This window comes from Canis lupus, chromosome 18 (genome assembly GCF_011100685.1).
Source record: "Canis lupus familiaris isolate Mischka breed German Shepherd chromosome 18, alternate assembly UU_Cfam_GSD_1.0, whole genome shotgun sequence".
Taxonomy (NCBI): domain Eukaryota; kingdom Metazoa; phylum Chordata; class Mammalia; order Carnivora; family Canidae; genus Canis; species Canis lupus.
In genome coordinates, this window is record NC_049239.1 from 9,919,450 (window position 1) to 9,934,279 (window position 14,830).

General features: G+C 35.4%; 1 protein-coding gene and 1 long non-coding RNA gene across 3 annotated transcripts in view; one reads left to right on the forward strand and one right to left on the reverse strand.

The window, feature by feature from the left end:
• CDK13 (cyclin dependent kinase 13) overlaps positions 1–14,830 on the reverse strand; it is a 121,515-nt gene that overhangs the window by 9,720 nt on the left and 96,965 nt on the right. For both annotated transcript variants that reach the window (XM_038562660.1, XM_038562661.1), the window contains exons 10-11: positions 6,153–6,269; positions 5,465–5,596 (exon numbers count right to left, since the gene is read on the reverse strand). In XM_038562660.1, the coding sequence (XP_038418588.1) occupies positions 5,465–5,596; positions 6,153–6,269 (249 nt within the window). The remainder of the gene's footprint in view (positions 1–5,464; positions 5,597–6,152; positions 6,270–14,830) is intronic.
• Positions 5,312–14,830, forward strand: part of LOC119864162 — a 59,961-nt gene continuing 50,442 nt past the window's right edge. Inside the window, exon 1 of the long non-coding RNA XR_005373118.1 lies at positions 5,312–6,814. This is a non-coding gene — a long non-coding RNA (uncharacterized LOC119864162). The remainder of the gene's footprint in view (positions 6,815–14,830) is intronic.

Below are 14,830 nucleotides of genomic sequence, written 5' to 3' on the forward strand. Positions count from 1 at the left end.
ACAAACAGCAATGATACCCTTTTATAAAATTAAAAACAACTAAAATTTTTAAATATAACTTTTTATGAGTACATATAGATGGCAACAAAAGTATATACAAAAGAAAACAGGGATGATGGTTACCTCAGGTGGAGGAAGGCAAGGGGGTAGGTCGTAGGGCAGGGGGTGGGGAAAGGGTATGATATGACTAACGTAGGTTATTTTCAAGGTTCTAGCTTTTATTTGGTAGGTTCATGGCTGCTTATTAACATCATTTAAAATAACTAATTAAGTAACTAAAAGAAAAAAAAGAGAGCCATGCATGGACCAATGATGAGTGACACAAGGATTATGATTAAACCAAGTCTATGCACCTGAGGTCCAAAAACAAAACAAAGGCATACCTCTCAGCCATCTTACTATGGTGCATTGCCTCAGCGTGTAAAAACCTCCTGGAGTAACAAACAAAGGTACAATTTGAAATATTGATATTGGGAAGCTTTAAGGCATCATAAACCCGCCAAAGACTTTCCTTTCTGTGTCTGCAAGTGTGTGTGTCACGAGATGTGTGGCTTTAGCCCCTGTTGGGATATTCTAAATTCAGCCAGACTGCAGAACTCTGGAGCAGGGAAATGAGTGTGGCTGCACTGCTTCCACCCTGATGCTCCTGTGGGAGAGCCCCGTGAGAGGACAGTGGAGCAAATCCATTAACCAACCAGGGCCTTTGTTCCGTCCCACAGTTTAAAGCTAAGAGATTCTTTATGGATTACCTCGACACTCATCTCTAGGAAAGATAAAATATTACCCAATAAATAGCTGAAACGTATAGGTCAGTGATGCTGACTCTGGATACAGCACCAATGTCTTCCAGGATGACCCAATTTTTATGTGCTTTTCTGAAGGTTCAAATACTGGCTCAGCCACTTACTTACTGTGTCTCACTAGGCAAGTAACTTGACCTCTGTGCCTCAGTTTCCTTATCTTTAAAAATGATGAGCAATACAATCTGCCTTACGGGGTAGAGTAATACATGTTACCATATATAAGCACCAGACAGTGCCTCTCCCAGAGTAGACACCATATTCATGTTTGATACCATTTATCATCATTCAACAAGATAGTTTAAAACTACTTTTATCAAATCAATCATATTTATTCCAATTACAATTGATCACATTTTATTTTATAAACTGTTCAGTGCTTTTCCCTTGCTGTTAAAAAAATTATAGGCTAGCTGTCGATCTAATTCACTTGTTAGCAAAATATGCTCTTTTCATTAAATATATCAGAAAAATCTGACACCACATCTAATACACTTAATGTGGTTGTTTTAGTTCTTTAACATCGCATTCTCATTTGATTATTCAAAAAAAAAAAAAAAACTGGTCACAAGAATTTAGTACATACACATATTTCCCAAAGCAATACCATACCAATGCTCTCCTTCATAGTGCTTACTTCATAGAAAACTTATCATTTTAATTACCCAATACATATTTCAAAATAATGAGATGTTAAGTTGCTTACATAACTTTTAATTTATATATCAATACATTAAATTTATATATGAATTCAATTTGCATATTAAATTTCAATCTGACTGCTTTAGTGATGTATCCCTAATTCATTATTGGATTAGAGCCTGTTCACCAAAATATGTATTAACATACATATATTTAATGGAGGAATGCAGTCAGGTGTGTTCTGATAAAAATTAAGTGAATTTAGGTGATATGTTTGATAATATGGACACAGTTTCCAATTAGGTTACATGGCAGACATTACCCATTAATTAAATGGGATATATCTACAGTTCCAAGGTGTTCACAAAAGCGTATTTCAAAAACATGTAATAAGAAAAACAATTTAACATACAGATTGGCAAAGTTGTAATGACATTCCATGCTGACTTCCTAAACCTGTCCAAGTATACTGGATGAAACAAGTACTAATAAAAGAAAAAGTAACCAAGTATAAGAAGTCATTTAAGTGCACTGGGGTGGCTCAGTTGGTTAAGCAACTGACCCTTAATTTAGGCTCAGGTCATGATCTCAGGGGTGTAGATCTAGCCCGAATCAGGCTCTGTACTGGGCATGGAGGCTGCTTAAGATTCTCTCTCGCAGGGGTGTCTGGGTGGCTCAGTCAATTAAACGCTGCCTTTGGCTCAGGTCATGATTCCAAGGTGTTGGGATCAAGCCCCAAGTCAGGCTCCCTGCTCAGCAGGGAGTCTATTTCTCTTTCTCCCTCTGCCCGCCCCGCCACTCACATGCATGTTCTCTCTCAACTAAATAAAAATCTTTTAAAAATTCTCCCTCTTGGGATCCCTGGGTGGCGCAGCGGTTTGGCGCCTGCTTTGGCCCAGGGCGCGATCCTGGAGACCCGGGATCGAGTCCCACATCGGGCTCCCGGTGCATGGAGCCTGCTTCTCCCTCTGCCTGTGTCTCTGCCTCTCTCTCTCTCTGTGTGACTATCATAAATAAATAAAAATTAAAAAAAAAAAATTCTCCCTCTTCCTCTGCCCTCTTCAGCGCCACCCCCACTCATGTGCACGTGCACTCTCTAAAAAAATTTTTAAATACCTCAAAAAACATAAAAGGGAGTCATTTAATAAATAATGGCAAAGCTTCTTCAGTTTATTTTCTCAAATTTTGAAATATGATTAATGACCAGATAAAAAAAATCTTTGCAAGTCATGTGGTTTCCAATCTTTTACTGTAAAGAAAATTGAAGAATCTTAAATTGACATCTGAAAGGTCATTCTAATAATCTCTGATGACAAATCACTATGTGATTTTTGCACATAATATGGGAGGAGTGCAAAGAACTCAGTGATAAAACTATGACACAAGTCCATCTTCACAAAAGCTTATTATTTACAAGGGTACTTATAAAAATAAAAAATAAATTATAATTAATGTGGGACTTTCTCATTCTAGAATAAACAGTATTAACTGATAATCAAATTAGTTGGGGAAAATAATCACAACCCTGCCTATTTCATTAGATTGCATTTCCAACCAAATTTTTTAATATTTATGTATGTATGTATGTAGCCTCCACAGCCAGCATGAAGCCCAACACTGGGCTTAAACTCATGACCCTAAGCTGAGCTGAGATCAAGAGCTGGAGACTTGGGGCACCCAGGTGGCACAGCGGTTGTGCATCTGCCTTTGGCTCAGGTTGTGATCCCGAGGTCTTGGGATAGAGTCCCTCTGGGAAGCCTGCTTCTCCCTCTGCCTATGTCTCTGTATCTCTCATGAAAATAAATAAAATCTTAAAAAAAAAAAAAGGTTGGACACTTAACTGATTGAGCCACACAGGCACCTTTCTTTTCTTTTTAATTGAAGTACGGTTGACATAAATTAGGTTCAGAGGTACAACATAGTAATTCAACAATTTTCTTTCCTTTTTTAAACTTAAAGACATACTAGTATAGTAATATTTGCAAAGACTATTTGATCAAGAGGAAAAAAAGCTTTGTATTTTCTAAGTGAATCTTGGTGAATATCAAAATGCTAAGATTATTTTGTACATTTATGAGTGATGTAACTGCTCCCATTTTAAAGTGTCAAAACTTATCATACACTGAAATTTTCATCTTTTGCAACTGTTTCAACGCAGTTTGGATGTTAATTAAAAATGTGTTTAATACAGCTTTTACCAGACTTCTCTCATGTGGGCCACTTACATCAAGAGGTCAACATAGTATTACCAATAATGGTAGAAAAATGACCTTAAATTCCTCTTGACAGGACAAAGCACAAAGCACACTTCACTACCTAAGTAGTATTTCTTGACATACACAAAAAATGTTATTCTAATTCTGATCACAAGAAAGCAATTAAAGCCGTATCAAAATAGCTAGCTTGAAGTTTTAAAAAATGTCAATGTCATAAAAGTCCTACCTAAAGAGTAATTAAAGACTGAAGAGACAACTAAATGAAATGTGTGAGTTTTGGATGAATTCTTCATCCAAAACAAACAAACAAACAAAAAAAAAACAGACTAAAAGGAAATTACTGGGAAAACTGGAGAAATGTGAATATGGACTATCTACTAGATACTGCAATGTTAAATTTCTTATGCTTTATAGTGATAGTATAATTATAAATAAAGTCTTAGTTCTTACAGATATACAGCAAATTTTAAATATTATATCACTTCCACAATATAATATTCAAACAGTTCAGAGAAAAAAGCTCATATGTAGTGATAAAGCAAATGTTAATATAGGTGAAGGATATATGAATATAGATTGTACTATTCTTCCTATTTTTCTGTAAAGGTGAAATTTTTCCAAATCAAAAGTTGAAAAGAATTTCTTGAAGGGATACTAGAGCCAAAGTTTCAAGACTGCTGATAAGCAAAAAAAATAAATAAAAAAAATAAAAATAAAAATAAAAATAAAAAAACCCACCATGAAACAATTCAACAGTGAATGATTCAGATCCTTCCAACACGTCAAATGATAGATCCTTTTTGTCTTTCCAACCATCCCATAATGGCCATTCATACACAGTTCAATAAAAAATTAATAAAGCTGAATATAAAGGTCTTAGAAACATAATAAGCCCAACCTAAGTGATAAGTGGAAGAGCCAAGATTTGAACTCCAAAGCCCATGTTTGTTCATTCACAATCTGCTAATTTTATTACATGGAAACATTTTATTATAGGAAAAGCCTTGTTTTTATGATGCTCATCAAAAATTTTTAAATTACTAAGGAAATCCTGATGAAGTTTCTAGATCCTTTCAAAAAAGAGCCAAATGAACTGCTTTGTCCCCTCCCTTTTCCCCAAATCATTCCTAGAAAAATTATAGGAGCCACAAGGGAATGCAGGTTCAAGAAATCAGCTATTCTGACTCCCAAACTCTATACACTTTCTCTGAATCATACAATAAACTCATTCTATACTGGCTTTTGTTACTAATGCTCCTTTATCCAATGGTTAAGGATTTGCTATTGGACAGTCTGCCAGAGTATTGCAGGACTACTCTTTCTTACTGAACTAACTTGTTGGCTCCACCCTTTCCTAGATTTGTATTCTTGGGCAAGTTTCTTAACCTCTTTGAGCCTGCTTCCTCCTCTGTAGTACAGTGACAGTAATAATACCCACCTGATAGGATGGAATATATAAAAATGCTCAGCATTCAAATTTTTAACTATAGCAACTAAGTAGCAGTATAAACACTAGGAATGGTAGAAGTAGTACTAGAATAATATTAGCAGCAGGATTATTTTCTTAGAGTTGAAATCTATTAATTAGAAAGAGGAAGGCTGCCTTTGCTAATGCTATAGTTAGCTGAACATTAAGCAAGGTTCTGCATTCTAGATGTGTAAATTGTGTGTTTTACTGCTATTCTATTTCTTCTAATTTATTCTATTTCTTTTGACTTAACTAATCATGGAATAGCTTCTGGTCATTTTATATAGATGCTATTAAAACTGTCCAGATGGGATCTAAATTAATAAAAAGCCACTTACTCTGGTGGAGGCATTTTTGAGGGTTCCACATCCCGGAGGAACTCGCACTGGAGAGCCTGTTCTGCAGTGCAGCGCTTACTAGGATCCAAGGCGAGCATGTAATCAAATAAGTCTAGTGCGGCTGCAGGAATACTGGCATAAGAGGATTACAAAAGTCATATATGGTCTTTCACATAAGCTTAACATTTCTTTAAACTACTAACATTTTATAACATAGTTGCACTACTTTATTCCAATAAATTTCAAATTTCCCTTTGAAGAAATAGTTCTTTTTACATAATCTTTATTATTCTAAGTAATTTGAAATTTGGCAAACAATAGTATATTTTATTACCCTGTTGTAAATTTGCAATTCTTACATAAACTAAGAACTGAAGAGTTCCCTATAACAAAATAAAAACCTGAGCTCAAATAACATGAAAATCACTTCATTAAAATTTTAAATGGTGTTTAAGTTAGGTCATGTAAGCTCCAAATGAAACACACAACCCCAAATCACTGATACCATAATGACAGTGAATGGTAATTTGCATATAGCAAAGGGAAATTCAAAATTAAAGGACACAGAAGAATTGTGATAGGTCTACCTTGGGTCAATAGAGGACAGAGTGACATTCAGAATTCTTAAGAAATAAATAAAAAAAAAAAAATTCAATGCGATATGGACATTTAACCATCCCCTTCTTACAAAACAAATTCTTCTCTTAACTTTCGACGATATTGCTTCTTTGGTTTCATGGTGTTGAAATATGGTAGTTTGATTACATCAGGCCACACTGCAGGACATGGACTCCCACATATACGGCTAAACAACACACAAGAAGAAGTACATCAATATAAACTACACAGAAAAAAATCATACATACAATTGCTATATAAAACATCAACTCCCTCTTCAATACAGAAAAGTTGGAGTGTTGACACATTTTATATTTTAGTCATCCCAAATTAATTACTTGTTTTAAGAAATCAATTTACTTTCAGTGGATGCTTCTAATACTCCAGACATTCCAATTCCTAAAAAGAAAACCTTCATATTTGCAGAGCCAAGTCTTAAAACACAGGTAATACTCCAAACATGCTGACCATACTTTGGACCAAGATAAAACACTTTATGCCAATAAATTAAGGAACCAGAGTTTAGTTCATATCTTTCTCTGGTTTTATAGGTACCTGTCATTACTTCTCATGAATATAATGAAGTTTGTGAGAACAGCGGAAGCAAATTTCCTACACCCAGGAAAGGAAATACGGTAATGTCTGTTGCTGAATTCGATCAAAAGGAAGACCTTCAAAGTAACACTTGAAATATAGAAGTTCTTCAACTTAAGTAGTGCCACTGATTTCAAGGTATTTAGAAATTTTAACTGTTTTACTCTCTGCTTATCTGTATCTTGAAAAACAGTATTTTTGTACTGATTAGTACGTCCTCGTTACGTTAATTTGTAGAAGGACCATAACAGAGCTAACTCTAGCTGATAAACATTTAAAAACTGATTTGGTAAAAAAAAAAAAAAAAAAAAAAAAAAAAAAAGCATTTGGTGATATGTAGATGAAAAATTCATTACATAAATACTTGAGTATACTAAATCTCAAAAATAAATGTACATTATACATAAAATCCTCAGCTGCTCTTCATATGCAAAGAGGAAATGTCCATGCATCACTGACTAAAAATAAGTGTTCTGTACATAATACAAATACATGCACCAAAGTGTATAAACAAGTGATGGCTAACGTTGCCAGCCATTCTTTAGCTGCGCTGTAGAATGCTATCTCAAACACACATTTACGTAAGACACCTTCTCATGTTTTTAAAGCTATGTCACTGAAATGGACTTTTTTGGTTTCAATATAGTTTAGGATTTTTGTAAACACAAGCTTTTAAAAAGGTACTAAGAGCCTATGCTCTGTACATACTGCCAGCATACAAATCTTTACAACTGGATTTTTACAACCTCCTCAAAAATACAGTGGGTCCCTCAGGAAACAAGGCCAGCCTCAGGACCACGGTTCTATGATCTGGTCTTACACTGCCTTCCTACTCTCATTTCCCAATTTGTTTCTCCCCGCAGACCAACCACTCTTCCCCATCTGTGATCATATTCTCTCTCCTTAGATTCTAACTGGCGGAGAATCTTTTTCATTTCTCAAGATTCAGATCATAAGTAATCTATTCATTGCAGTCCTCTGTATCCCCATGGCCCCTCAGAATGGTCGCTCTGCAGTCTACCTGCCTTTTTTTTTCTTTTTGTCTACCTGCTTCTTTTGATACTATTTCATATTTCATTTTGCTTTGATCCTAGTTTACATGTCTGTCTCACTTACTAAATTACAGTTTAGGCATCACTTCTCACTTTTGTATACCTCTCCAAGTAAGAATATAAATATAAATAATCCCAGGCAGACTGATGTGTTATTACAGATGTATGAAGTACACTGAAAATTTTTTAAATGAAGGACACTTTCAACAGCAGAAATACAAGTTATGTAAAGAGGGGCAGAATTTTGGCTATAGCTCCAAGGATGAGTAAACAATGGAGAGATGGAGGAAAGAATTTAAGAGAAATGTTACTGGCAAAGAAAAGTGCATAGACAGAGGAAGTAGTCAAGTACAGACATGCGGGAGGAAGACCAAGGAAACAGGTGGAATTTAGGGCTGAGAGCACAGATAGGAGCCACACAATGTTTTAAAGGGCAATTTGCCCTAATGAAGACAGACTCTGAAAACAAACTTTAAAACTGAATCTTGTCTGTGCTATTGGTCAAACTGCATTGCTTAAGAATCTGTTTCCTCTTTTGTAAAAGAGATTCATTTTATTTCAGAGCTGTGAAATCAAATGAGCTGGCATGAGGCCTGTTCAATAGCCCTTTAATAAAAGGGAGTTTCATTATCCCTTAGCTAAAGAGTTTCAATTTTAGTCTATGTGTTGTGGGAAGATAGCTGAGTAGTTAGCTGGTAGCAGCATACAGGATGGAACAGACTTACTGAGGCCGAGAAAGTTACTAGAAACCAGGAAAGCAGGCAGGACAGCAATTGATGGTAACTGAGTATTAGCAAAATCTGTGCCTGATGGCCAGCCAGCTATCTCAAAATTACTTACCGAAGAGGTCTCGAGATGCCTCACCTGCTAAATCCCCAAATACCTGAGGTCTATCTGGGGAATCTATTCTGATCTATGTACTCTGGTATTAGTACATGTTAGCTTTTTGTTTTTTACAAAGCCAGGAGGACAAAGCCTTCTACCTACCCATTCCTCTAATTATTCTCCTCAGGATGTTCCTATGGGTGAATTGTAGAATCAACACTGTCACATTCCAAAAGTTAGAGAATTTGCTCAGATTCAACTGCTGCTCTGAATTTATAGATCTAGAAAGGATTGCTATCTTCAGAAGGCTTAATACTTCTATCACAGAAATATCCAATTTTTGTATTTCTTTCCATTTTATGTTTTAATTAGATCTTATATATTGCTTTTCATCAGCTTTATTTTTTGCTTTTTGAATGTATTCTTATCCTTATTCTATTGCGCCTAAGCAGGAAGTAGGGAAGTTTTGTTACAGGGAACATGTGACATAGGACATAAACAGAGCTGAAGATAGCCACCTGAAGTCCTCTGATTCCTAACATTAATAGTCATTTCTTTGAGGCCTTCCAGGTTTACAGTCTTATCACCTATAATCAGAATTCTTCCGTATTTTTTCAAACATGTATACCTCTTTATCATGATATGGTATGGCATGTGACAATTTCTAAACAATGTCACAAGGATAATGATGCCACACAATATTGGGTAGTTTTGTCTGGTTTCTGACTTTAATGGGAGTACTCTCATTGTTTTACAGCTGGGAAGGGGGACGACGTTTGGTTTGAGAAAAACAACACAATGCACACTATACTAATCACACAGACACACACACTCACACATATGTCCTGTTAAGAATTAATTTAATTCCTTTGTACTATGGGTTTTATTTTTGTGGCTTTTTCATCATCTGCAGTTTTCCCCCTGCGTAACTAAGGTTGTGAATCATATAAAGAGCTTTCCTGATACTCATCCTTACATTGAAAAGAGGATACCACCTGGCCCTAATAAAAGTACTATCATTTTAGTGTAGTGTTGGATTTACTTGTTCATTTAGATGTTTTGTATCAATATTCATACATCAGATTGGTACACAGGAGCAGTTCACAAAAATGGGGTCCACAGACTCTTAAGGGGTCTGGCGGGCGAGAGGTGTTACTAAGACATTATTTGCTTTTTTCAACGTGTTGATTTTGCATTGGTGGTACAAAGCCTGTAGTAAGTAGAATGACGAGCACCTTAGCATGATTCAAGGCAGCAGCACCCAACTATCAACACTCTTCATTACTATACAATCTCCTGGGGTGCAGTTGGGGAAGAGACATTAAGAGCCATTTCACTTACGACTGTAACTTGTTGAGGAAGTAAAAACTGTGTTATTAAAACCCAACATTATTTATTTAGAAGATTTTAATTTATTTGAGACAGAGAAGAACACATGGGTGGGGGATCGGCAGAAGGAGACCCAGACTACCTGCTGAGCAGGGAGCCAGATGTGGAACTCCACCCCAGAACTCCGGGATCCCGGGACCCTGGGATCATGAACTGAGCCAAAGGCAGATGCTTAACTGACTAGCCACCCAGACACCCTAAACCCTAACACTGCTTAGAAGAATATATATCTTCTTTATGTTGTCAGTGATGAAACAAAAAATATTCATAAAGCACTTTTGCTGCTCAAGAAATTCAGCTATCTTGAGAAGCACCTGTGCAATTATTTGAGCTGCAAGCTTAAGTAGCTGTGTTTTGTTTTGTTTTTTCATGGACCATCATTTTTACCTATGTGGAGAAGTGACACACTATGGTCATTCAGACTTGGTATCAGCCAGACATTTTCTCGTATGGGAACAAAGTCAGCTTTTTACTTCCAGGAAGTTGACTGCAGTATTTATTTTCAGTTATAAAATCTGAGCTTTCAGGAGAAAATTAGAATACTAAAGTTTATATTTACATCATGGCTTTGACAGCTTCACAGTAAATACCTAAAACCTTTTCTGGTGAGATCAGTAGTGATAACCAATATTATATAATGAAATGTTACACTTAGAAGATCTTCTATTTTTTTGTTTAAGATTTTATTTATTCATTCATGAGAGACACAGAGACAGAGAGAGAGAGAGAGGCAGACACAGGCAGAGGGAGAAGCAGGCTCCATGCAGGGAGCCCAACATGTGACTCGATCCCAGGACCCCAGGATCATACCGTGGGCTGAAGGCGGTGCTAAGCCGCTGAGCCACCAGGGCTGCCCTAGAAGATCTTCTAAAATAGGTGATCCACTATTTCCCATACTACCAATGTTACAAAATCATCTCAACCCAGCATGCAAGACAGACTAATGGATCTTAATATATTAGAATACAAAATATTCCTTCATATGTTTTCAGACTGCACATTACAACTAATCCATAAAAAATTACCACTTATTTAGTGTAGTTTCAAAAAAGAATATGCACAATTATCTGAAAGTTATTGAAAACAGCAGATCACAGAGAGGAGCTTCCAGATGCTATTTTATTAAGCCAGACATTAAAAGATAAGTAAAAATGTAAAACAAAGCTACTCATTTCACCAACATTTATTTCAGTTTGGAAAATACAGACTTTTTATAATTAAACAATGTTAATACATTGTTTTAAAATAGATATTTTTACTTTCTCAGTTTTAATTTATAGTATGATAAATATCAATACATACAACTAGCATAAACAAACCTCCTGGGACCTTTCATAATTTTTGAGGGTGTAGAGAAGTTCTTAGAGCCAAAGGAAGCAATCTATAGAATTTTTTATGCTACTGATCTATGAAGATATACATGCTTCATTTTTTTAAATATGGGAGCTTCCCTTCTTTCCTATAGTCTAGAACAAAGTCTAAGCTTTTAAAGTTAAAAATTTCATCTGTGTGACCATCTAGGCCCGAGACTGTGTGTGTGTGTGTGTGTGCGCACGCGCACGCATGCACGCTAGGTGGGCATAGAGGTTGGAGAGAAGCAGAGTTCTTTTCACTCTGATCTACCAAATTTTCCCCATGATTCTAAATGTCTTTTTTAGTTTATAAGCAATGTACACTATGTGATATAAAGGTTCTTTATAGCTGCTAGAAGACTCAGGGTTGAAAGTGTGACTCTTGTGTTAGAAACATTTTTTTGACCTCATTCATCCTATTTTGTCATCACCTCTGTTTTTCACTTTCTTTTGCCATCACTCTTAAACCCATGCTATTTCTATCACAAAACTTTGTAATTTGCCTAAAATCGTTTCTAGATCAAGGCTAAGTACTAATAACTTGACCACTGTTGTGTGAAGCTTTTTAATACAGATTCTGAGTAGTATTCCCACCATTCATTAATTCATACGTTCTTATACAATGCAGACTAGAACTCTTCGTTCCCGGGGCTTTAGATTGGGGATATAGTCCAGCATTACCGCAAACAAAGGGGAAGAAGTACGCAGGAAACCTACAGTTATTTAACTCTTACATCCTTAAGCATAGGAGTAGTCCTGTTTCACTTGTGAAGAACCAAACTTAGAGCATTGTGGAACTTACCCTAAGTCACAAGAGCAGGAAGTAACTGAGCTGGCATTAGAATCCAGGTCTGTTAAGATTCCAAAGCCCACCCTTTCAATTAATACACTCTGCTGCCTCCTTCATATCAGGGAGAGAACAGTTTCTTTTGTCACAAACTTTTTTCCTTCATGTTTTATAAATACTTAATGCCACAGAATCCAATTGTAGCAATACTTTTTACAGTATCATAAATATTTGATATAGTACCAACAAAATAAAAACATTCTGAAATACATAAACTGGAATGTAAAATAGCCCCCTTCACAATCCTCTCACATAACAATTCTAGACTCTCTTGATATTTTACCTAAATGGGATCAAACTGAACACAGACTTCTGTAAAATGGTTCATCATGAAACGCTGTTGCTTTTCAAGATCTCCAGCTCTATCATTTCCTTTATAATACCGTACAGTACGTCACCAAGTGGATGGATTGAGCTTTTTTTTCCCCTGACATGGTCCACAGACTTGACGTGTTCATAAAATAATCCAAGTATACTCATGCCTTAGGATCTTTATTACTTTGCTGTCCCCTCACTTCATTCAGATCACTGCTCAAATGAGACCTTATGGGAGAAACTTCCCCTGACTCTCTGTACAGCACTGTCTCCTAGCATTTTCTATTTCCTTACCCTTATCACCACCTGATATATTTTATTAATTTGTTTTGCCTTGTCTCTCCAAATTACGAACTAGAAAAAGTTGTGCATTAGTTCCTGCCTTATATCACCAGTGCCTGGTAACTGGCACACAACCTGAAACCACTAGATACTTGTTCAATTAATAATCCCCACCCACCACAACTTGAAATAACTTCTGTATTATATTTGGAGATCCATATGAACTTGCTTTATTTCTGGACTTCCCATAAAATTCCAATAATTTTTCTATGTGTCTTGTGCTAGTGCAAAATGGTTTTAGGAGCTATAATTTTGTTTTAACATACAATATGCCATATTTTCCTACTATTTAAGAATTTTTCTTGTTATTTTAAAGTTTATCTGTAAGTAGAATGTCTTCTGAAATTCTCATTAGGACTATAATGATTAATACAGGTCGAAGTGGCATCTTCAAAAATGTTAAGGCTTCCAAACAAAAATGAGATACGCCATTCCCAATAGTTATTTTGAATCTGCTTTACAATTTTAAGTGAGACATTATAGTATTCAATACCCCTGGAGTATATATGGTGGTGCTTTTGTTAAAGGCATCTTTTCCCTCACGTATGTTTCTAACTGGTTATTATTGGTACATATTTTTAAGAAGCTATTATTTTTAGCATTTATGTACTGGTATATTAGGATATTGTGTGCATATATGTATACACACAAATGTACACACACACATTTTCTCAATACTTGTCATTTTACCAGACTTTCTTACTCGAGGTGTTTCAGGTAATTCCTTTGCAGGCTGCCTGTATACACGTATGCAATGCTATCATACACTAATTATGACACTACTGCGTTCATTCTGCCACTATTTACACCTCTTACTGGATCACTTGTTAGTTAACTGGTTAGTACTTCTAAAACACTCTTAAAATAATGATACTAGAAGACACTTTTTATCCTTCTTGTCTTACATTTTCTAGTATTTCACCACTAAATAGTATTCTGGCTATTGGTCTAGAATACATATTTTCATCATGTTAAAGAAATATATACTTCTACACTTAGTTTGTGTTTCTAGCAAATGCTATTCAACACCTACCAAGATAAACATACTACTCTGCTTCTATTAAAATGATGAATTATAATAACAGATGTCCTAAAACTGAAACATTCTTGTATTCTTTGGGTGATTCCTACTTGACTCAGCAAGTTTATTTTTAATGAAAACCCAGATATGACTGGCTAATCTTTTCTTTAGAATTTTTTGATTAATATTCGGTAGAGAATTTTTAAGCTTTGTCAATTATTGACATGTGTGCCACACTATCTAAAAAGCTCCAGGAAGTTTTATTTCTTACATGGTATAGAGAATTAAAAATTTAGCTACTATGGTAAACTGTCTAAACTTAAAACCCGTTTTTGTCACTTGCTAGTTATAGGATCCTAGACAAATTCTTCACTTTCTAAGATTCCATTTTGTTAACCTTAAAAAGAAGACAAAAGGTTTTATGAAGCTTAACTGAGGCTACTCCAGGTGAAAGTCTTGGAACCATGCTTGCATCAAGTAGTAAGTAAATAAAAGTTAACTTATCATTAACAGAAGCCCTAATATCCAAAGAAATCAGAACCAATGCCTTGTTAATTGAGAAATAGGGTGAAGGGGAGTCATTTAAAAAAAACAAAAATAAAGAAACACAGATATATAATTTAAACATTTTATTATAAATGAAAAATTAAAAATGTACATTTATTCTCCAATTTTCTGACATAGGACAAGGCCTTCTCTTTGAACAGAGGATTCATTGAATGGAATTCTGCATTTGCCTTCTCAAACAAACCACATTATCAGGGATTTAAAGCAATTTGAGTACTAAATTCTTCTAAATTTTTATGACTTACCTTTCTAACTTAAAATAACTTGTTCCCTGCCCCAGTTAATTTGATGGCAACTTTGTTAAATCTCTGCAAAGCAGAGATCTGGCTATATTTAAGGACACACATACAATAATACAAAATTGGAAACAACTACCTCTTAGTCATCATACTTCAACTGGTAGGATAAATACACAGTCTTACTGTAGAGAGTAGTAGAGTACTA